This window comes from Myxocyprinus asiaticus, chromosome 7 (assembly GCF_019703515.2).
Source record: "Myxocyprinus asiaticus isolate MX2 ecotype Aquarium Trade chromosome 7, UBuf_Myxa_2, whole genome shotgun sequence".
Lineage (NCBI taxonomy): Eukaryota > Metazoa > Chordata > Actinopteri > Cypriniformes > Catostomidae > Myxocyprinus > Myxocyprinus asiaticus.
In genome coordinates, this window is record NC_059350.1 from 32711477 (window position 1) to 32736617 (window position 25141).

General features: G+C 42.5%; 1 protein-coding gene across 8 annotated transcripts in view; it reads right to left on the reverse strand.

Moving 5' to 3' along the window:
• The window catches only part of si:dkey-92j12.5 (multiple PDZ domain protein), a 104934-nt gene that overhangs the window by 24346 nt on the left and 55447 nt on the right, over positions 1-25141 (reverse strand). For 5 of the 8 annotated variants that reach the window (XM_051702313.1, XM_051702317.1, XM_051702319.1 and 2 more), the window contains 15 exons: positions 24522-24720; positions 22067-22198; positions 21716-21979; positions 21444-21621; positions 20642-20740; positions 20456-20521; positions 20312-20380; positions 16023-16197; positions 12612-12820; positions 11943-12034; positions 5325-5370; positions 4684-4725; positions 4157-4528; positions 2031-2114; positions 1367-1599 (listed from right to left, as the gene is read on the reverse strand). In XM_051702313.1, the coding sequence (XP_051558273.1) occupies positions 1367-1599; positions 2031-2114; positions 4157-4528; positions 4684-4725; positions 5325-5370; positions 11943-12034; positions 12612-12820; positions 16023-16197; positions 20312-20380; positions 20456-20521; positions 20642-20740; positions 21444-21621; positions 21716-21979; positions 22067-22198; positions 24522-24720 (2260 nt within the window). The remainder of the gene's footprint in view (positions 1-1366; positions 1600-2030; positions 2115-4156; positions 4529-4683; positions 4726-5324; positions 5371-11942; positions 12035-12611; positions 12821-16022; positions 16198-20311; positions 20381-20455; positions 20522-20641; positions 20741-21443; positions 21622-21715; positions 21980-22066; positions 22199-24521; positions 24721-25141) is intronic. The other 3 variants (XM_051702314.1, XM_051702316.1, XM_051702315.1) reach the window with 3 other exon arrangements.

Here is a 25141-nt window from a genome sequence, read left to right on the forward strand (position 1 = left end):
AATAGTAATTCACTACAAATGAAACTAAAAAACTAATTATTTCTCTAAATTTATAATCAGATTACTCTACTAATTACTTCATTGAAAAGGTAATCACATTACCAATTACTTTACTTTTAAAGTGCTTTCTAAAACACATTTCCTCTCAAAAAATTAAAAATAATGTCTATATTTCTTGTTCATTGTTACACACAAGTCGTACACTTTGCACCTCACATTTTTCCTTCACAGTGACTCATTACCAAGCCACAATTTATTCTACATAAATAATATATTATAAATAAGCATAACACCATTATGTATGTACTTAAAAGTAATTAAATAAATTGAAAGTCAGTAACTGTAATCTGATTACAAGATTTTTAAATGTAATGCATAACACTACTTTTTTGACTGAACATAATGACAGTAATTAGATTACAGTAACTAATTACTTTGTAATTGGATTACACCCAACACTGCTCGCTTCCACATCCTGAGAACACAGTTCTTGTATCTATCTATCTGACATGCCCCAAAATTGACCTTTGAATGAATGTATGTCAATGTTGTTTTATTGTGTTCACTTGTTTTCCCAACAGTTATGGCAAAAATATGATAATATTGTAATTTTAGGCCAATTCACTAAAAATATTCTAATTTAAAAGGATTTTGAATTAGGTGTGTTTGAAACCAACATACAAAACCACTGCAAGAGAAAACACACTTGTGTATTGGACTTTTGCCTCATAAGCTAACAGTTAGTGAGACATGGCCCTTGTGACAACTTCCACCAGTCTCCTTTATATTTTAAGTCAAATCATTTTTATTTGTATAGCGCTTTTCAAAACACACATTGTTTTAAAGCAGCTTTACAGAAAATTATGTTGTAATGTCTTAAAGTCCTCATTAAGCAGTTTAAATGAAATTGTCTTTATGCCCCTAGTGAGCAAAATAAATGCAAAGGTGACTGTGGCAAGGAATCCATAAGATATAGGTAATGGAGAAAAAAAACCTTGGGAAAAACCAGGTTCAGCTGGGGGAGCCAGTTCCCCTCTGGCTAAACAGCATGAATATAATGCCAATATTAGTTATCTACGTGTATTACAAGTCATGTATTCATGGAGTAAACTGAGAAGATTTTTTGGTAGGCAATTTGGTCTTTGAAGTCCATCCCGAATGGATGTGGGAGTGCACGCAGATCCAGTGTACTTTTTTTATTTGGCTGATGAAGGCTATAGTTGGCATTAATTTAGTGTCTATGTATTCCATTTTAAGAGAGTGTAATACAATGTATTTATTTATGAGTCGTGACATACAGTTCAGCTCCAAGTTGTGTGCAGTTCTGTAATGAAAAATGCAATTATACTCCTTTAAAATAACCCACCTTTTACCCACAATGCAAAACCCAAGTCCCTGTCCTGCTTTTAACTGTAGTTCAACACTGAAGAGGTCCCACATGTCCTCAGGTTTCTGGTTCTGGAGTGTGTGTGTGCTGTGGTTCTGCTGTGTGTTTGTGACAGGTTCTCTGTATACACACAGCCGCACATGCTGTTGACTCAAGCGCAGGACGCTCAAGGCTTCCTCATGAGTGGCCATTCTCAGATCAATGCCGTTCACCTGGAGGACAGAACAATGAGCACACTCATGGGCCATTCAAAGAACCTTGGGAAGGAAAATCTGATTAAATATGTTCCTTTTTGAATATTTACCTCAGTTCATTCTGTACATAAACATGTACATTGTACCTGAGCATTGTTTATGCCATTTTTTTAAAATAGAAACCATGAGCTTAGAGTAATGATTATTATTGGATGTACTTGACTGTACAGCTCAATGGAAGTTCTTTGCAAACTGATTGTCAGGAAACTACAATCGGTCATTACATGCAGGTACTTTAAATGTAAGTACAATGCAATGACACTTATGTACAGTACATAAGCATTTTGTATCAAATGCTTAAGTTCATAGTACTTAAAGACACCTAATATAAAGTGGGTCCCTACATTCTGCATAGCTTCACCGGTGAATGCTGCAGTTGTATACAGTACCTCTAGTAAATGATCTCCTGCCCACAACCGGCCATCTCTGTGTGCTGCACCACCCTGATTCACTTCATGAATCATGATTACACCCTGAGAAAGAAAGAAAAGAAATACTTGAACTAAATAAATTTTTAGCAACTTATTACTTTTAATTTTTAATTTTAAGGGGTCATGACATGCCTTTTTAAAATTATTTTAAAATGTTCCTTGAGGTTCACTTATAATATAAGTACAGTTTTTCGCACTAAACAGTCATATACTGTATTTGTAAAACATGATCATTTTCCTCTGTCAGAACATTCAGTTTTAGTACTGCTTTTCCTTTAAGACTTAACAGAACACTGTTATGATTGGCTCTCTCTGCTCGATTGACCTGCTCTCTCTACTTGGCATCTCACTGCTCACCGCTACTGGGCAGGCTACGGAAGTGATTAAAGGAAAAGTAGGCAATGATGTGTTGTTGTGGAGGCGGTCAGATGCAAATGTCTACCACAGTGTGACATCACAATGTGGAGAAAGTAGAGAACGAGATGTTTTGGCAGACTGGTTTCAACAAATGCTCTTTTTGTTGTGAGGAGTATGTTTTGAGTTCTGAAACTTACCACATGTTTTTATAGTACAATGACCTCTTATATGTCAAAAGATCAAGAAAAATTTGATTCCTCATGTCATGACCCCTTTAAAGCAATAATATGGGTTAAATACAGCATCTGTGGCCTTCTGTCGATTGCCAAAAAAAAATAAAAAAAATAAAAATAAAAATAATAATAATATTAATAAATGACTCATCTCTTGAACTCTCAAACTTATTTAGGACAATTTATACAACTTTCCAGAACAAATAATTATTTTACAATTATTTTAAATAGACTTCAGTTGTAAGAGCCATACTTTACACATGTATTTTTTAGTTTGTTTTTCAATCTAAGAAACAAATTTCTGTGTTGAGCAACAGCATGTCATAGGACCTTATACACAGTAGAGCCATCTTTAATTTTTGATGTGAATGACAACATGGCTGTGAGGGACAGACTTACAGTCTTTTCAGTGGCTGACAAAACATCTTCCCAAGAAATTTCAGTTGAGAATAAACTCTAGAAAACATTAAAGTTAAAATTAAAACAATTAAAAAAATTACATGTGATCTAGAAGCTTTATAAAGCTTTATACGGTGGACGCCATTGAAGTCATTGTAAAAGCCCAGATATCCTTCGTTTTTCTGCATTCCGGATCAGATTGCACCCGGCCAACCACGTTATCTTTCAAAGTATACTTTTCTGACCGCGAACGAATACAGACTCATTCCATGCATGCCCATTACAACTGCTTTGTTATACTTTTTTAGTACAGTCAATGGCCGGCGCATGCACTGGCGATGCGCATAGACGAGGACCACATATGCGGGTCGAGAAAATCTGGGCTGTGCGCGGTCAGGCCACGCAGACTGTGCTGATGACGAAATTCACGGCATGCATACTGCGCGCGGAGCGCTCAGCAGTGCGGACAACTGAAGTATACTTTGGCCTTAAGTCAATTCCTAACGGCTTCATTTTCATTTACATCTAAAATTAAATATGGTGCTTCTCTGAATTAGGTCTTTGGAGCTTAAGTTGTATATAATACTATACACTCACTGAGCACTTTATTAGGAACACCTGTACACCTACTTATTCATGCGATTATCTAATCAGCCAATCCTGTGGCAGCAGTGCAATGAATAAAATAATTTAATGTTCACATCAACCATGATCTCACTGATTTCAACCGTGGCATGATTGTTGGGGCAGATGTGCTGGTTTGAGTATTTCTGTAACTTTTCACATGCAACAGAAAGGCTACGGTAACTCAGATAACCACTCTGTACAATTGTAATGAGTAGAATAGCATCTCAGAATGCACAATCTTGAGACAGATGGGCTACAACAGCAGGAGACCACGTCGGGCAATTTATTAGGACCATAGTGTTCCATAAAGTTCTCAGTGAGTGTATACTATAATACAATTGATATGTGGTATTTGTTATTCAGGTAAGCACACTCTTTAAGTTACTGATGTTAGCTAGTCTAGGTTTAGGTCTAGCTAATGTGGAAAAGCTGAGGTCTAATAAACTTTTTTCCTTCATTATTTCTCACCAGTACTGTGTTGCAGCCTCCTACTATGCTGAGGCCAAGTCCAGTATGGCCCTTGCAGATATCTATGGTATTTATGTAACCAGGTATGATGGGGCATGTCAGGGGGTCCGAGCTCACAGAACACTGGGCCAAATAAGAAGTGCTGTGAGGCCCCAAGCGAAAGCTCTGATTGGCTGAGGTGCTGCTGTAGCTGCTCTCATCAGCTGATGATATGTCAGATGGCGGAGGGGCACAGTGGCTGGGGGGTATGTGACTGGCAGGATGACAGGAAGGCTTGTGATTAGATGTGGCATTGATTGGAGCAGGAAGATCAGCATTGAGCCTCTCCAGGGAGTGGGACTTAAGTTTATCCTCTCTTTTGATCCTTCCATCCTAAAGACAAACAGAAATAAAAGAACAAAGAGAGAGAGAGAGTGAGAGGGGAAGAAGAATGAATAGGCGTAATTAGTATGCCATGTGTTTGTCTAAAATTTGATAATATGTTTTGCTCTGTGGACATTCAGCATTTGTGTGTGTGACTGTTTTACCTGTGATAAAAATGAATGTTGAACTTCAGGACAGCTGTTCACCTAAATGCATAAAAACCATAAAAAAGGTGCCATAAAAGACATCCAGTAAACCAGACAAGTGGTAAATGAAGATAAATTTCAACAATTTAATCATGAAGCATGCAGTTAAACTATGCAAATTTATTGCAATGAACTTGTTCTGATCCTTTTTTTCCTGATAATGATTTGATTTGTTAATTGAGCATAGCTCTGTAATTATCATGTAAAATTGTTATTTATTTAATTTACAATCTGAAGAAGTTAGACCTTTTTAGGTTTGATTGTTTGTGTGTGTGTAGTTGGTTTACTACTTTGCTAGTTTTTACAGTAAATGAATCCCCAAATGTTAAATATGACTAAATACGACAATATTAAATATGACTAAATATGTCTAAATATTAAATATAAATATTACATAAGACTAAATATGACAAAACCTCCCTTTGGGGAAATTTAGAGATGTTCTTATTTGGAAAAATGTAATGCCTAAATAAAATAGCTTTATATAAAAACAACAAAAGTCTACGTTATGTCCTCATTTAGATAAATAAGTGTACATGTGTCTGTGTGTGTGTGTGTGTGTGTGTGTGTGTGTGTGTGTGTGTGTGTGGCTCCATTGCCTCCACTACTTGTCCTGTAGCCATTTGTTTCAGTGCAGCTTTGTTCCTGAAGAGAAAATTAAATATGTGCATCAAAATATATGTTATAATGTGACACATACACACTGTCAGGGTTGGGGAGTAATGGAATACATGTAACAGGATTATGTACTTAAAATACAAAATATAAGTAACTGTATTCCACTACAGTTACAATTTAAATCATTGGTATTTAGAATACAGTTACATTCAAAAAGTATTTTGATTACTGAAGAGATTACTTTGCATTTTATTGTCATTTGTTTCATTTAATATTTAGCCCTTTCAGATGGAAAACATTTATACATATAAATGATGCGATCCAAAGTGCATTTGAACAGTGGTGAAACCATCATGGTTACTTTCGTAACCTCCGTTCCCTGATGGAGGGAACGAGATGTTGTGTCGATGTAGTGACACTAGGGGTCACTCTTGGGAGCCCCAAATACCTCTGATCTTTTTTTAAAAGGCCAATGAGAATTGGCGAGTGGTATGTCCTGGGGAGTCCATGCCACTCCCCAGGACATACAGGTATAAAAGGAGCTGGTATGCAACCACTCATTCAGGTTTTGTGCTGAGGAGCCAAGATAAGGTCCCGGCCATTTCAGCAGGTAGTTCAGCTTTGTGGCAAGAGGGACACAACGTCTCGTTCCCTCCATCAGGGAACGGAGGTTACGAAAGTAACCATGACGTTCCCTATCTGTCACTCACTCGACGTTGTGTCGATGTAGTGACACTAGGGGTCCCTATACAAAACACCACAATCAACTGAACTGTGTTACGTGAAGTGGCGGTGTGTGATGGGCAGACTGCTGTGTGCCTCGTAGCCAGCGCACCAGGCCATCACGTAACCTCCCCCAACGTTCTTTATGAGCGTCGAACAGTCCTTCAGGAACAAGTCGACTGCCCAACAAATAGGTAGAGACAGGCTAGCCCAGCCGTGGCTTCTTTTCCTTCTCTTTTCTCCCCAAAAAGAGTGGAATTTGTTAACTGACTGGGAGCCCTAAGTGTCTACGTCGGGGGGGTGTCACTCCCAAGGGGAAGACACCGCGGAGACCACACCCCGCCCAAAAAGGGGGGGGGGATTTTGAGTGGAAATACATCACATGGTCTTTACCGAGCCTTGTCGGAAGTATGTCGTGTGGAGAGGTCCCATGGTAGGTCCTACCCAAAGGGGGAGGAGTTTCTACAAAGCATGGCAACCGGGGGCAGAGGAAGGACCCTGCCCAAGGAAGACGCAGTTTACTGACAGGGAAACGATTCGTGGAAAATATCACATGCGGAGCACCTGTCTCAGTACAGGGCCTCAATAGCGCACTTACTGAGCCGGCAGTGAGTTTCTCCGCAAACTCGACTGCCACAGGGCTAAGGAGGAAAGTCATCCAGGGATCACAGTCTGTGAACACTACTGGGAGTCAAGAGTGCACGTCTTCACCTCAAGGGAGGGGAAAGGCGCTATGCGCAAGCGGTACACCCGGCCAGTTGTCCCGGAACTTACCTGCTCGTGCCTGCCACTACTCGGGACGAGACCGGCTCAACCCGGAGATTGTAGAACCTCACAAAGGTGTTGGGTGCTGCCCAGCCCGCTGCTCTGCAGATGTCTGCCAAAGAGGCGCCACTGGCCAGAGCCCAGGAGGCCGCCATATTCCAGGTAGAGTGGGCTCGTAACCCCATAGGGGGTGGCACGTTCTGAGCCTGATAAGCCATCGTGATGGCGTCAATGACCCAGTGGGCAATCCTCTGTTTGGAGACAGCGCTTCCTTTCCGCTGTCCACCAAAGCAGACAAAGAGCTGCTCGGAGCTTCTAAAGCTCTGCGTGCGATCCAAATAGATGCGTAAAGCTTGCACCGGACACAGCAACACCAAGGCTGGGTCCGCCTCCTCCTGGGGCAGCACTTGCAGGTTCACCACCTGATCCCTAAAAGGGGTCGTGGGATCCTTGGGCACACGTGAGAGTAACCCGGACCAAACTCCAGGCACAATTTGCTGACAGAGAATGCTTGCAGGTCCCCTACCCTCTTGATGGAAGTGAGCGCAGTCAGGAGGGCAGTCTTCAAAGAGAGTGCCTTAAGCTCAGCTGGCTCCAAGGGCTCAAAGGGAGCTCCCCGTAGACCCTGAAGGACTACAGAGAGATCCCACGGGGGAACGAGGCGCGATCTAGAGGGGTTCATCCTCCTAGTGCCTCTCAGGAACCTGATGATCAAGTGCTTCCCCAAGTACTTACCATCTACCGCATCATGATGAGCCGAAATAGCAGCTACATACATCTTCAAGGTGGAGGGGGAAAGCTGCCCCTCCAACCTCTCCTGCAGGAAAGAAAGCACTGATCTAACTGTGCATCTTTGGGGGTCTTCGTGTCGGGAAGAACACCACTTAGCGAACAGACGCCACTTCAAGGCATACCGGTGCCTCGTAGAGGGAGCCCTAGCCTGAGTGATCGTGTCTACCACTGTGGGTGGTAGGCCACTTAAGTCCCGTCCAAGGGCCAGATGTGGAGATTCCAGAGGTCTGTTCGTGGGTGCCCGATGGTGTCCTGTCCCTGAGAAAGAATGTCCTTCCTCGGGGGAATTCACGAGGAGCGTGAGATCCAAGAACCATGTCTGGTGGGCCAGTAGGGTGCTACTAGGATGACTTGCTCCCCGTCCTCCCTGACCTTGCACAGGGTCTGTGCAAGTAGGCTCACTGGGGGAAACCTCGGACAGGGCGTACCAAAGCGGGCAGTGGGAAGCAAACAGGTCTACCTGTGCTTGACTCCAAATCAGCTGGACCACCTGAGGGTGGAGTGTCCACTCTCCCCTGAGGGTAACCTGACGTGACAGCGTGTCCGGTGCGGTGTTGAGGTCGCCCGGGATGTGAGTGGCTCGTAGCGACTTGAGGCGCTGCTGACTCCAGAGGAGGAGACGGCGGGCAAGTTGTGACATGCAATGGGAGCATAGACCGCCTTGGCAGTTGATGTATGCTACCATCGCTGTGTTGTCCGTCCGGACCAATACGTGCATGCCCTGGATCAACGGCCGAAAACTCCACAGGGTGAGCAGTACTGCCAACAACTCTCGGCAGCTGATGTGCCAACGCAGCCGCGGGCCAGTCCAGGAGCCGGCAGCTGTGTGCCCATTGCATATGGTGCCCCAGCCCGTCTTGGAGGCATCTGTTGTAACCACGACGTGCCTGGAGACCTGCTCTAGGGGAACCCCTGCCCGTAGAAATGCCAGGTCGGTCCAAGGGCTGAAGAGGCGGTGACAGACCGGCGTGATGGTCACGTGATGTGTCCCACGGCCCCATGCCCATCTCGGGACTCGAGTCCAAAGCCAGTGCTGAAGCGGTCTTATATGCATCAACCTGAGCGGTGTGGCCGCCGCTGAGGATGCCATATGCCCCAGGAGCCTCTGAAAGTGTTTCAGTGGAACCGCTGTTCTCCGTCTGAGCGCCTTCAGAAAGTTCAGCACCGACTGTGCGCGCTCGTTCATTAGGCGCGCTGTCATCGAGTCCAACTCCAAACCGAGAAAAGAGATGCTCTGAACCGGGGAGAGCTTGCACTTTTCCCAGTTGACCCAAAGCCCCAGTCGGCTGATGTGCCGAAGCACGTGGTCCCTGTGTGCACACAGTAACTCTCGAGAGTGAGCTAGGATCAGCCAGTCGTCGAGATAGTTGAGGATGCGGATGCCTACTTCCCTTAGCGGGGCAAGGGCTGCCTCTGCGACATTCGTGAAGACACAAGGGGACAGGCTGAAGGGGAGGACCTTGTACTGGTACGCCTGGCCTTCGAAGACAAACTGCAGGAAGGGTCTGTGTCGAGGTAAGACCGAGACGTGGAAGTACGCATCCTTCAGGTCTACCGCCGCGAACCAATCTTGATGCCGGACGCTCGCTAGAATGCGTCTTTGCGTCAGCATCTTGAACGGGAGTCTGTGTAAGGCCCGGTTCAGTACTCGCAGGTCCAAGATTGGCCGCAACCCACCGCCTTTTTTTGGTACTGTACCGGCGGGTGGGGCGGAGCTTGAGGTGCCACACCACATCGTGGCCGTGCTGAGTCCGATGACATCGAAGCACTTACCTGGCTCCTTGTGACCACCCCCGGAACAGCCTGGGATGGGGGAGGAAGAGGCCTGTCCTCATGACCCGTGGAGACTGTCACATCAGGGGCGGATTTGTGCCACAGCTGGGCGCTCAGGGCGGGAGACCGCCGCTGGAGCGCCAACCTGCCAAATGGAGTGGTGGACGGTGGTCGTGATGCCAGCCGTACACACCGAATATGTGACCCAGGGAACAAGGAAACCACTCTTGCGGAGCTCTTGAGTACTGCAGCCACTTGGGCATGCAGCGCAATTAAATGCAAAAGGTAACAAAAAGAAGATCTGCTTACCAGCTCCAGAGCAGCGGGTTTCGTTGTCCCTGGGTCGCCCGTCTCAGGGGCGCTTCGAAGACCTCCGTGGGTTCTTCGGTGCCGGCTGTGAGACTGCGGTGGGCTCCACGCCGGGGCCGGGCCGGAGGGGCGGGCTGCGGTGGAGCCGGTGCAGTCACCGCAGGGGGACGCCCTCGGCGATGAGTAGATGGGGTGTGGGATCTTGAGCCACGCCGGGGCAGGACAAGCCGGCTAGCATCCATCTACTGCTCTACCATCGAGAACTGCTGGGCAAAGTCCTCGACGGTGTCGCCGAATAGGCCCGCCTGGAAAATGGGGGCAGCAAGGAATCGTGTCCTGTCGGCCTCACCCATCTTGACCAGGTTGAGCCAAAGGTGGCGCTCCTGGACCACTAGTGTGGCCATCGTCCGCCCGGGAGACCGCGCCGTGACCTCCGTCGCTCGGAGAGCGAGGTCGGTCGCCGAGCGCAGTTCCTGCATCAATCCCGGGGCGGAACTACCCTCGTGCAGTTCCTTTAGCGCCTTGGTGGACTTGCAGGAGAGCCATGGTGTGCAGGGCGGAGGCGGCTTGTCCAGCAGCGCCGTAGGCTTTGACCGTCAGAGACAACGTAAACCTACAGGCCTTGGACGGGGGCTTTGGGCACCCGCGCCAGGTGGCAGCGCTCTGCGGGATTAGGTGCACCGCGAGCGCCTTTATCCACCGGGGGATTGCCGAATAACCCTTGGCCGCCCCACCATCGAGGGTAGTGAGAGTGGGGAAGCTGAAAAGATCGGGACCGGGCAGTAAAAGGTGCCTCCCGCGACCTTGTCAGCTCTTCATGCACTTCCGGGAACAAAGGAACGGGGCGGGGCGTGGCTTTGAGTGGCGCCGCGAGCCCAGGAACCAATCACAGAGCCGCGAGGGTTCAGGGAAGAGCGGTGAAATCCACTCTAACCGACGCTCGCGGCTGTCCGGGAAAGCATGTCGTCATCTCTGCGTCAGCCTGTGACTGGGCAATCGACCCCGAAGGGAGGAGCCCAGCCGAGGCTTCCGACTGGACGAGCCCGCTCTCCGATGCTGTGCTCGAGAGCTCATCACTTTCACGGGCTCCGAATAAGAGGTCGAACTCGCCGTGAGACGAGCCGGCGGACTCACCCGGAAGCCCGATCGGGGCAGACGAGCGTGCTGGGGAATGGGAGGTCCGCGGGGGGATACCCGGCGGAGGCGGTCCCATTGGGGTCCCCAAATCGCCCCCAGTGCTAGCCGCGCTGGCCTCAAACCCGTGGGTAAAAGGACCGAGGCGGGAGCCTCTGGGGTGGCTCGCTTCCTTACGAAGGCGAGCCGCGACCGCAACGTTGCCATGGACACATTCTCGCAATGAGAATGTGACCATCCACGAACGCTGTCTCCGCGTGAGCAGTGCCCAGACACGAAAGACAGTGATCGTGACCGTTAGAAAGCGAGAGATAACGAGCACAACCAGGAATAACACACAATCGGAAAAGCATCTTTAAAAAGACGTTCCGTGTGTGCGCTCTTTTAGAGAAATATATACTCTTTTAGAGGGGAAAAATGCTCTTTCAGAAAATATACTCTCTAGTTTTTCTGCCGAAGCGCCCAGGGGCATTCTCTGCAGTGCACCAGTGCAGAGGAGGGAGAAGCCGCTGAAATGCACCATCAGATCCAGCAGGTGAATGAACAGCAGTATTCAGCTCAATGAGCATGACCGTTCGGCTCCGAAGAGAAAATCTGAATGAGTGGTTGCATACCAGCTCCTTTTATACCCGTATGTTCAGGGGAGTGGCATGCAAATACCACTCGCCAATTTTCATTGGCCTTTTATCAAAGACCAGAGGTGTCTCGGGCTCCCAAGAGTGACCCCTAGTGTCACTACATCGACACCAACGTCGAGTGAGTGACAGATAGGGAACTACCAGTGCTGAAGAAGTAATCCAAAGTATTTAGAATACGTTACTGACCTTGAGTAATCTAATGGAATATGTTACAAATTACATTTTACAACATGTATTCTGTAATCTGTAGTGGAATACATTTTAAAAGTAACCCTCCCAACCCTGCACACTGTTCATAGAGAAATAATAATCATGGGCATTTAGAAATCATAGTCTCTTTATATAATAATGCATATATAAAAAGTATAATTGTTTTCATCTATATAACAGAATTTGACTATAGACTGTTTGACTGTACATGAAAAGCATATTACAGCTTGTGGAAGTCTGCAATTAATGTTTCACCTGGTGAGCAGAATCGTGACTTTAGCTGGTGTGTTGTTGATGATTGCTGTAGCATTCTGGTGACTGCGGCCATATAGCACCTGTCCATTTATCTGCAAAACAAACATACATATATGCTGTAAATATAAATAGAAACATATTTTAAGGTGTTTTGCACTTTTGGTTTTGTATATTGTGACAAATGGGTTAGATCTCTAAAGAGTAAACAACATAATGTGTAGTTGACATTAAATAATTTTGGAAAGTTTACATGCCCTGCAGTGTGACATGCTAAAATGAATCTAAAACCATTTTAAACAACATTTTGCTAATAATTGTAGAATTACAGTGAGTGCAGCTTTTATTAACTCATATTAATTGAGAGGATGCATGGAATATATTTTGTTCTAAATCATTTGTCACACCAGAGGACCATTTAAAAATGAACTAGTAAAGGCAAAAAGGTGAGTCCAAATAGTGAAAACTTAAAAGAAATGATAACCTGTTCCAGGACCAAATATACACTTTCTCTCATGCATTCATATGTATTTTAACCTAAAATCTTGATGAAAAAAACGTTAATAGACACTTTATACGTCAGCTATCCACATACAGGAAAAAGCCTTCAATTTTAATTGCCAAATGTAGTGTTTATGTTGCTCAGTTTGAGTTCAGGGGTTACATCCTCACCTCCAGCAGTTCATCGCCCACCCTGACCCGACCGTCTGCGGCAGCAGCCCCGTCTGGTTTGATCTCTGATACATACACACTCATCCTTCCACGCGCTGCATCTCTGTTTCCTGACAAACACACTCCCAGCCCAGAGCTGTGTGAGCCACAGTCCAGCTCAAACACGTGCAGCTCCCCAGGCAGACTGCCATACCTCTGGAGCATGCGACCTACACACATAAATGTACAGATAAAACAATGCAGACACATTAGGATACACACTAATAGAGGTCATTTGCAATTTAATACAGCGGTTTTTGTTAACACAAACAGAACAATATCACATTAACTTTATATATTACTTCTGAGGTCAAACTTGCAAATGGTTTTACAGTAGAGATGTCTTTGGATGATTGGATCCCACTAAAGATCAGAGTAGATACTCCACCACACATACACATACTCCTTACCAGGTAAGTTACTTAAAAATAGTAATCCACTACAAATTACTAATTATTTCTTCTAAAATTGTAATCAGATTATTTTACTATTTACTTCATTGAAAAAGTAATCACATTCCTAATTACTTTACATTAAGTTACTTTCTAAATACTTTTAATACACTCAGCATCTCACATATCTCCTTCACAATGCCAATGAGGCTATAATTCATATATATATATAAAACCTAATAGTGGAAATGGTGGAAATTGTAAAACACCTTTATATATATATATATATATATATATATAAAAATAATATATTACAAATAAGCATAACCCTGTAATGTACTTTTATAGTAATTAAATTAACTGAAAGTCAGTAACTGATTACAAGAATTAAAAATGTAATGCATTACACTACCTTTTGACTAAAAAGTTATTAGATTTCAGTAACTAATTACTTTGTAATTGGATTACACCCAAAACTGCCCCTTACAAATGAAACACTTCTAAGTCAGTATTTTTACATACAATAAATAGTATGAGAGTTTCATGCAAACCTAATCATAGTTTCAGCTAAAATACAATTGTTAATAGAGTTTACTGTAACTGTTACTGCAATAAAACCATGGGAACCCTCACACAAACCAGTTAATATAAGTAGATATAAAGCAAAACATGATTTGATTGGTTTATGAGCCTTTTCAACTACTTAGGACCACTGACAAAGTACTTAAAACCCCTGGCAAAAATTATGGAATCATCACGCTAAGAGGGTGTTCAACCATCTTTTTTACTTCGTAGCAAATAAACAAATAACAGATATGACACAGAACAATTTTCTACTCAGATCAAGTAGAGGAAATAATTATGGAATCACACAATGTTGAGAAACAAATTATGGAATCACCTTGTAATTTGCATTTCTAAAACAAATAACGGCACAAGTGTAAAAATGCAAATTAGTCTGCAGATAAAATCTGTGTCTCAATTGGAAGGCTGCGTCCTCCGGAGGTCGCATTTCTCGGCTGCATACGTCATCGAGGCTGTTTCATAAAAGTGAGTAGGATACTTGGAATGCAGCCTTCGAATGCGACCCTCTTCCACGTGAATTCGGAGGATGCATGAAGTGTATCCTTCATGGGCACTCACAACCCACAATTATTTGCTTCAACGGAAATGTCTAAAAAAATAAAAATAACGCCAATTTGCCTGTAAATATGATGTTCAAACGCAAGTAATGTTAATTCCCAAGTTGAAGTACCTCAGTAGATGGGTGCAGAGTATATAATATGTATTATTATATTAATATATAATTAAAATAAAGTATTAGACCTGTAAAATCTATTTTCGTTTCTCTTTACATCTTTATAACTCTCCTAAAATGTACCTCATACATTCCCTTCTAAAGGGACTTTGTTACCTTCTCACTCGAAGCGCTCGCACTTGTTAAAGAGTGCCATGCTGTCATAGCAACCATGCTACGTTCCCTTTCCGTTTGTTCTTCGAAGGCTGTCTCGTTTAAACGAGATTTGTTTAAAGGAGGACGCTCGGTATACTGCAGCCTTCAAAGGACGCATCCTACCTAGCACGCAGCCTTCGAAACGAGACACACCCAGAGAGTGCTTACAGACCTTAACGACCATGAAACATGGCCCCAACAAGAGAGTTGTCAATTGAAACAACGGAAAGGATTATAAAACTCCTTCAAGAAGGAAATCCAACATGGAGTGTGGCAAAATAAGTTGGTTGTTCCCAGTCAGCTATGTCTAAAATTTGGTGCAAATATAAACATAATGGGAAGGTTATAAAAGGAAAACATATGGTTAGACCAAGGAAGACGTAAAAGCGTCAGGATATAAAACTCAAAGCAATATGCCTTGAAAATAGAAAATGCACAGCAAAACAAATGAGCGGAAACAGGAGTCAATTTTTGTGACAGAACTGTAAGAAATAGGCTGATTGAAATGGGATTAACATATAGAAAAGCCAAACGAAAACCAGCACTAACACTTAAACAGAAGTAAACAAGGCTACAGTGAGCTAAAGAGAAGCAATCATGGAGTGTGGATGATTGGATGAAAGTGATATTCAGTGGTGAATCACGAATCTGCATTGGCCAATGTGATGTTGCTGGAACTTTTGTCTGGTGATGTTGACATTAAACACATAAAGATGACTGCCTGAAGAAAACAATCAAATTTACCCAGTCATTTATAACATGGGGTTGCATGTCAGGTAAAGGACCATTGAAATTTTGGACACTTTTCTCATTTCATCGATAGAAAATAGGTTTGGTGATGATGAAGTCATTTTCCAGGATGATAATGCATCTTGCCACAGAGCAAAGAGTGTTAAATCTTTTCTTCAGGAAAGGCATATCAACTCAATGACATGGCCAGCAAAGAGTCCGGATCTCAAGCCGGTTGAAAATTTATGGTGGAAATTGTAAAAATTGGTCCATGACAAGGCTCCATCCTGCAAAGCTGATCTGTCAACCTCTATTTGAGAAAGATGGAACCAGCCTGATGGAGAATATTGTTTTTCATTAGTGAAGTCCATGCCTCAAAGAATTCAGGCCCTCATAAAAGCCAGAGGAGGAGCAACAAAGTAGTAATTGTGATTTCTTTTTTTTTTTCTTTTTTTTTCTCAACACTGAGTGATTCCATAATTTTTACCTCTACTTGATCTGGAAAAAAGAAAATGCCATTAATTAAAATAATGTAATTTAATTTGTTTGAGGGATGTTTCACGAAGCCAGAATGTTCAGCTATTAAACAAAAAATGTTTTGTGTCATATCTGTGATTTGTTTATTTGCTACGAAGTAAAAAGTCTGGGTGAACATCCTCTAAGTGTGGTGATTCCATAATTTTTGCCAGGGGTTGAACAAAGCGGGGTTTTTATCATTTTGCATTATATTAGTGAGGGCATTTTCTCACAAGTATTGCAAACCTGTATACACACACACACACACACACACACACATACTCCAGTAGGAGTCCTGCTCTGGCTCACTCTGATGATGTGAGATCTCTTCTGGCAGGGGTGGTCTCTCTGGAACACTCTGTGCTCCATCTGTTTCTGTGTCATCAGGCCTGGAGGGCTTTTTCAGGAGTGGAGGAACTGACTTTGGAGGCTTCCCCAACTTCTGGTCTACTGTACGCTACAAAAGAACAATAATGACCTAATATATTCTTCAGTAAAGACATTATTTAATTTTCTCTCATTTGAAATGTGTTTTATTGTATTCTTACAGCTAATTCTTTGAATGTGCAAAGAAAATGCCATATGTTATTTATATACATACACAAGTCCCAAAACATATTTGGACACTTTGGATACCTAAGTCACACTTAAAAATGTCATTGCATTAGACAGCAAACCAAGTGGAATCTGCTATCAAATTATACATTTTCTCAGCAATATTTTAACTTTCCTCAGCCAGTTTTGCACTTACTTTTAACCAACAGGTCCCAAGTTCAATTTTAGTGGATGTATTAAATCAGTTCCCCTCAAGTTCACACAGGTGATCTAGCAGAGTAACTACATGTGTAGTTCATCAGTTTAACTATGGACATGTTCCACTAATGTTTGACAACCAAAAAGAGTCGAAATACTTTTTTTACTTAATTTTGAACAATATATCTATTGTTTTAGAATTTGAAATCTAAAAAAACGTATTTTAAATTTTTTTTTTTGTGATGTGTGCTTTTGATATATTTCTTCAAATATTCCATTTGGTTTAATATTTTACTTTATAATGCGAAGACATTCATACATATTTAAGTGAGTCTTAAAGGGTTCATGACATGCCTTTTTTATTATTTTAAAATGTTCCTTGGGGTTCACTTATAATATGATATGTAAAGATTTTCTATATAATCTTTATATATATATATATATATATATATATACAGGTGCATCTCAATAAATTAGAATGTCGTGGAAAAGTTCATTTATTTCAGTAATTCAACTCAAATTGTGAAACTCGTGTATTAAATAAATTCAATGCACACAGACTGAAGTAGTTTAAGTCTTTGGTTCTTTTAATTGTGATGATTTTGGCTCACATTTAACAAAAACCCACCAATTCACTATCTCAAAAAATTAGAATATGGTGACATGCCAATCAGCTAATCAACTCAAAACACCTGCAAAGGTTTCCTGAGCCTTCAAAATGGTCTCTCAGTTTGGTTCACTAGGCTACACAATCATGGGGAAGACTGCTGATCTGACAGTTGTCCAGAAGACAATCATTGACACCCTTCACAAGGAGGGTAAGCCACAAACATTCATTGCCAAAGAAGCTGGCTGTTCACAGAGTGCTGTATCCAAGCATGTTAACAGAAAGTTGAGTGGAAGGAAAAAGTGTGGAAGAAAAAGATGCACAACCAACCGAGAGAACCGCAGCCTTATGATTGTCAAGCAAAATCGATTCAAGAATTTGGGTGAACTTCACAAGGAATGGACTGAGGCTGGGGTCAAGGCATCAAGAGCCACCACACACAGACGTGTCAAGGAATTTGGCTACAGTTGTCGTATTCCTCTTGTTAAGCCACTCCTGAACCACAGACAACATCAGAGGCGTCTTACCTGGGCTAAGGAGAAGAAGAAGTCCTCTTTTCAGATGAGAGCAAGTTTTGTATTTCATTTGGAAACCAAGGTCCTAGAGTCTGGAGGAAGGGTGGAGAAGCTCATAGCCCAAGTTGCTTGAAGTCCAGTGTTAAGTTTCCACAGTCTGTGATGATTTGGGGTGCAACGTCATCTGCTGGTGTTGGTCCATTGTGTTTTTTGAAAACCAAAGTCACTGCACCCGTTTACCAAGAAATTATGGAGCACTTCATGCTTCCTTCTGCTGACCAGCTTTTTAAAGATGCTGATTTCATTTTCCAGCAGGATTTGGCACCTGCCCACACTGCCAAAAGCACCAAAAGTTGGTTAAAGGACCATGGTGTTGGTGTGCTTGACTGGCCAGCAAACTCACCAGACCTGAACCCCATAGAGAATCTATGGGGTATTGTCAAGAGGAAAATGAGAAACAAGAGACCAAAAAATGCAGATGAGCTGAAGGCCACTATCAAAGAAACCTGGGCTTCCATACCACCTCAGCAGTGCCACAAACTGATCACCTCCATGCCACGCTGAATTGAGGCAGTAATTAAAGCAAAAGGAGCCCCTACCAAGTATTGAGTACATATACAGTAAATGAACATACTTTCCAGAAGGCCAACAATTCACTAAAAATGTTTTTTTTATTGGTCTTGTGATGTATTCTAATTTTTTGAGATAGTGAATTGGTGGGTTTTTGTTAAATGTGAGCCAAAATCATCACAATTAAAAGAACCAAAGACTTAAACTACTTCAGTCTGTGTGCATTGAATTTATTTAATACACGAGTTTCACAATTTGAGTTGAATTACTGAAATAAATGAACTTTTCCACGACATTCTAATTTATTGAGATGCACCTGTATATATATATATACACACTATATTGCCATCATCTCTGCCTTTAGACGCATATGAACTTAAGTGACATCCCATTCTTAATCCATAGGGTTTAATATGACGTCGGCCCACCCTTTGCAGCTATAAAAGCTTCAACTCTTCTGGGAAGGCTTTCCACAAGGTTTAGGAGTGTGTTTATGGGAATTTTTGACCATTCTTCCAGAAGCGCATTTGTGAGGTCAGACACTGATGTTGGACGAGAAGGCCTGGCTCACAGTCTTCGCTCTAATTCATCCCAAAGGTGCTCTATCGGGTTGAGGTCAGGACTCTGTGCAGGCCAGTCAAGTTCTTCCACACCAAACTCGCTCATCCATGTCTTTATGGACCTTGCTTTGTGCACTGGTGCGCAGTCATGTAGGAACAGGAAGGGGCCATCCCCAAACTGTTCCCACAAAGTTGGGAGCATGGAATTGTCCAAAATCTCTTGGTATGCTGAAACATTCAGAGTTCCTTTCACTGGAACTAAGGAGCCAAGCCCAGCTCCTGAAAAACAACCCCACACCATAATCCCCCCTCCACCAAACTTCACAGTTGGCACAATGCAGTCAGACAAGTACCGTTCTCCTGGCAACCGCCAAACCCAGACTCGTCCATCAGATTGCCAGATGGAGAAGCGTGATTCGTCACTCCAGAGAACGCGTATCCACTGCTCTAGAGTCCAGTGGCGGTGTGCTTTACACCACTGCATCTGACGCTTTGCATTGCACTTGGTGATGTATGGCTTGGATGCAGCTGCTCGGCCATGGAAACCCATTCCATGAAGCTCTCTACGCACTGTTCATGAGCTAATCTGAAGGCCACATGAACTTTGGAGGTCTGTAGCGATTGACTCTGCAGAAAGTTGCCGACCTCTGCGCACTATGCGCCTCAGCATCCGCTGACCCCGCTCTGTCATTTTACGTGGCCTACCACTTCGTGGCTGAGTTGCTGTCATTCCCAATCGCTTCCACTTTGTTATAAATCCACTGACAGTTGACTGTGGAATATTTAGTAGCGAGGAAATTTCACGACTGGACTTGTTGCACAGGTGGCATCCTATCACAGTACCACGCTGGAATTCACTGAGCTCCTGAGAGCGGCCCATTCTTTCACAAATGTTTGTAGAAGCAGTCTGCATGCCTAGGTGCTTCATTTTATACACCTGTGGCCATGGAAGTGATTGGAACACCTGAATTCAATTATTTGGATGGGTGAGCGAATACTTTTGGCAATATAGTGTGTATATATATATATATATATATATATATATATATATATATATATATATTTGTAAAACATTATCATTTTCCACCCTCATTCTGATCCTCCGTCAGAAACGCTCGGTTTTGGTGCGCTTCTCCTATAAGACTTGACAGAACACGCCCACTGTTATGATTGGTTCTCTGCTCTTGACTGACCTGCTCTCTCTGCTTGCATCTCACTGCTCACAGCTAATGGGCGGGCTACGGAAGTGATTAAAGGTAAAGTAGGCATTGGTGTTGTTGTGGAGGTGGTCAGATGCAAATTTCCACCACAGTGTGACATCACAGTGTGGAGGAAGTAGAGAAAGGGATGTTTTGGCAGCTTGGTTTCAACAAATGCTCTTTTTGCTGTGAGGAGGAAGTTTTGAGTTCTGAAACTTACAGTAAGTTTTTATAGTACAATGACCTCTTAAATGTCAAAAGACCAAGGAAAATTTGATTCCTCATGTCATGGCCCCTTTAAGATTCCAAACACTTTTTGAGGTAACTGTATATTCATAATCACAATGCAAACACAAACATTACAGACCTTAAAAGGGGTGGGGCTGAAGGGGTAGTTTGGGGAGAGGTGCAAGAGATTATTGGCCATGTCAAGTTCCTACAGAGGAGATACAGTTTTATATTAGAATGTGCTATTTAATATTCACAAACAATAAAAAGGTAAAAAACACACCTTTTGATTTCGTGAACTCAATTTTGACAGTTTATCTTTATCAGGGCAGGTGAGAGGGGCTGAAACCTGGGTATATAGAGGGAAATTTTAGTTTTTAGTACACAGCTTTGTGTATATTTTTGTATTGAGTGTGTAAATTTGTAAAGTGATTGTGGGTTTGAATGTGCAAGTGTTTCTGTGTGTTACCAGAGGACTCTGTACTAGTAGTTCTACTCTGTTTCCTGCTCCACGAATCGCCTCAACGGCTTCTTCATGAGTAAAATCACTCAAATCTACACCGTTAACCTGCCACAACACATTTAAAAAGCATTCAAATAAATTCAGTTTCAAGTTCTGGCTCCACATTTACTTTTAGTATACTGCTTTCAATTTAAGTTAACCAGTTTGACCTTAAATAATCCAATGTAGTTATCTAGTTCACCGTGGCCAGAGAAGGAGTGATGCATTGACATATATTGACCACAAGATGGAGATATCATATATCATTAAAATCAATGTTCATCAGCACTTTCTAACTTTTGTCTCTTAGCCTCAGACTGTCTGATGTACTGTATATTTGCACACAAAAATGGCAAAAGCTGTTTGAAATTGCCACTTCCAATCTGGATGGCTGGCTGTTAAGCAGTTTCCATGATTCATGGTCAAGTTTTTTGTTCAATGTTCAGGGCTGCTACAATGAGCACTTGAGAAAGAGAATCAATCACAGGATTTGCCTGTTTTGAAGTTTGAATCTCTGAAAGATATTCAGGATTTAGTTTGAGGCTAAATCATAACTGTATATTCTGAGTAGTTTTCTGCAAAATCCAGATAAAAACACATTTTCTGCTAATTTCGTAAGTGTTTTCTGTATAACTGTTTATGCCATTATTTTCCCTGTTATTGATGTATCAGCAATTTTATGGTCTCTACCTGGGTGGTTCTTGGTCAGAACAAGCTGCGAAGTTGACCAGACTTTATGCCAATAGTCAAAAGTCTGAAAAACACACACCTGAAGAATGCAGTCTCCTTCTTTCAGAATGCAGTTGCATGCTGCTGGACTGTCTTCAGCAATATTTTTTATGAAGATTCCCCGCCTCATGTCTCCATTGCTCAGTCGACAGCCCATACCACGGCCCCCCACCACACTGATGCCGAGACTTGTACCACTTGCCCTGAATAATGTTACTCTGGGACGAAAAAAAATAAATAAAAAACACCCATACAATCACATCAATTAAAATGTGAATATCTGCACTTTGTTTGTGTCACTTTATGTGATACCTTCTAGGTTTACTCCATGAGCCATGATCCTTCCCTTGTGTTTCTTCTTTTTCTCTGTCTTTGTCTTTCCATCCTGTCTGTCCATTCTCACTCTGCAAGGCTGTTCTTTCATCCTTTACCTTTTTATCTCCATACTGGCTTTCACCGTTCTCTTTTTGTCTCATCTGACTGTGGTTATCTATTCTTTCCTTCTCTTCTTCTGCGTGAGTCTTTCCATTAACTCCTGTACCATCCACTGTACTTTGTTGTTCAGAAATGCATTCTCTAATACAAACAAGGTATGCATTAGTCCACAAGAACACCAACAGAAACAAGAGAACAAACAAACAAAAGATTCAAAGCTTTTCTTACAGGGGTTTGAAATGTCGATTGTGAGTGTGGCTGGATTGGACAGTGGCAGTTGTGTGTATTTCCATTTCCTGATTTGACTGGGCACAACTGGCTCTGTGCGTGTCAAGGAAGGCAGCAGGTATGTACGTCACACTGACACACAAATCAAAAATAAAAAAACACAAGAAGCGGCAAAAAATAAGTTTGATTGAAGCTGTTTTGATAAAAAAAAAAAAAATCTCTACAAATATTGTGGCTGCTAATTTAATCCAATCAGATCTTTGGAAAACAACAAAGCAAGTCTATTCTTCATTTTTCTGGCTAGGTATCTAGGAATACCCACATTATTCATGGATAAAGTCTCACTTGCAGCGAAGAATTTAAATGTGGCCGCAGGCCCGGATCTAGAACGGTTTCTTTAGGGGGGCAATAACATATAATGAAGGGGCGTTGACAGGGGTGGAGGGTTTGTTGGGGCAGATGGGTGCGCGTATGTTTTCAATTCCAGCAAATTTGTTAGGGTTAGTGTTAGCATCAGGACAATAAAAAAATCGACCCTTTGCTTCACTTGCACTTGTGAGGGAATAGGGATAATGGGGCAAAGCCCAACCAGCTCCCCCTAGATCCGGCCCTGTTTGGCAGATTATTTTATCCAAAGTGACTTACAGTGCGACTTTAAGACAGGTATACATGTTAACAGGTTGTGTGTTCTCTGGGAATTGAACCCATGACCTTCCCTGCTGAAAAACAGCCTATGGTGACCAGCATAGGGATGCTGGGATGCAGGTGTGTTGATATTCCAACAAGGCATCTTGACTAGCTAAATGAGCAAGACTTCCATGGTCAACCAGCATCATCAGACAAACCATGCCGGTCTATCAACAAGATCAGCATCAACCCAGCACTACCCAGAATGGGAATTCATGCTGGTCTAACACCCTGTCTACACAGGACATTGCATTGCATCAAAAGCAAATTGCTCCTATTGTAATCAATGAAACTGTCTACACTGGGTGTGTCCGTTGCATCGCGCCGACAGTGAATGAATTGACTGTTCGATTTTGGATACACTGCAGAGCTACTACAGCAACTTTATTAACCTGTCCATCTTAAATAAAATTATTTTACTTACTTAAAATCATGTGTGCATTTCTTTTACAATTAATTGTATTTGTTAAAGCTGATGTACACTCACTGAGCACTTTATTAGGAACACCTGTAAACCTATTTATTCATGCGATTATCTAATTAGCCAGTCCTGTGGCAGCAGTGCAATACATAAAATCATGTAGCTTCAGGGTTACATGCTGGTTTGAGTATTTCTATAACTGCTGATCTACTGGGATTTTCACGCACAACAATCTCTAGAATTTACTCAGAATGGTGCCAAAAACCAAAAACATCCAGTGAGCAGCAGTTCTACGGATGGAAATGCCTTGTTGATGAGAGAGTTCAACGGAGAATGGCCAGACTGGTTTGAGCTGACAGAAAGGCTTCAGTAACTCAGATAACCACTCTGTACAATTGTAGTGCGCAGGATAGCATCTCAGAATGCACAGCCTGTCGAACCTTTAGGCAGATGGGCTACAACAGCAGAAGACCATGTCAGGAACTTTATTAGGACTACAGTGTGTGTATGTAACTCTTTTAGAGTTAAATAACTATAACAATATTTAGTACAATATATAGACAACTGTAAGTAAGCCATTCATATGTTAATTTTCTCAAAAACTGTAAACACTGTCTCTGTGGCTCTATAAAAAATCTTCTGTTTGCTATGAGCGACCTGCTTAGACCTGCCCCAACAACGTCACTCAATCCATGGAGTGAGTTGGGGGCAGGATTATCTGACTGTTTGAACAACTGCGGGCGAGGGGCGTATTCAGAAAGCTTTTTTGTTATTTTTGCAATTACAATTGGTGGTGCAAAAATGACATATTTCATCTTTACATATTTAAATAATTTCTGACCGTTACATCAAAGCCAGCTCTAGATGTTTCTGCTCTCTAATCTACTAATTTAAATCATCTTTTGTTTCTAACCACATGTATACGAAGTTCTTGCAATAACAGCATTATATTTATAATTATATAATGAGTACTTGTTATACAAATGGATTTCCCTTGTTAACGAAGTGGGACGGCATTTAGATATTGCAAGGCGTTCAAGGAGTAGTTGAGTTTAAACGTAGAGACATGACAAGCTGTCTTGATATATGACCAGTACACTCAGTAAACAAGTAGTGAGGGGACGTGGGAAGATAATATACCTCTGCAATAATAACACTCTGTTGCTGTTGTCTAGATTTGAGGAGTTAAGGATAAATGGTGATGCTTTGAAAAACTATACTTAGGTTAACTGAAGCAGTAGGGGTGTGTGTATGTGTTTACGAGTCCAATAAGATTCTGAAACACAGAATTTGTGTACTATAGTGTTTTAGCTGAAGCTGAGAGTGCTTTTGTGTGTGTGTAAGCACCTGAGATCAGGTCCAGTCAGTGAATGTCTGCGTAGCATAGCTCTGGCTTGTGCATTGGTCAGATTGGTGGTGGATTCTCCATTGATGGCAATGATTCCATCTCCTACTGCCAGTCTCCCATCCTTACTGATCGATCCGCCATGAACCACAGAACGGATTATCATGCCTGAACCGTCCCTTAAGGCACTCACTGTCATACCTGCACACACACACACACACACACACACACACACACACACACGTCATGCACACATGTACAGGCTCACCTGGTGGAGTGTGGCAGTTTCTATGAAAAATTCCTGAATGTGTGTGTTTGTGACTGCACTTTTTTTGCTATAGGGAGAATTCGGGGACACTTAAACGTAATCATCTAACATCAAGTGTATATTCTTTCAACTAGTATGGGAGGACATTAATGTAGCCATTTGATGTAGCCAACAATGCCAATAACAAATTATCAGAAAGTGTCCCACTTTACCTGTATTCACACCTTGTGAGGGCCAAATGTCTATAAGTGTCTCAAGCATAGCAAAACCCCCTCAAAATAGACTTATTAGGATCTGTAACTAATGCCATATGTCTAATGGTGCACTCACACGTTTTTGTTTTGTTTGTGTCAT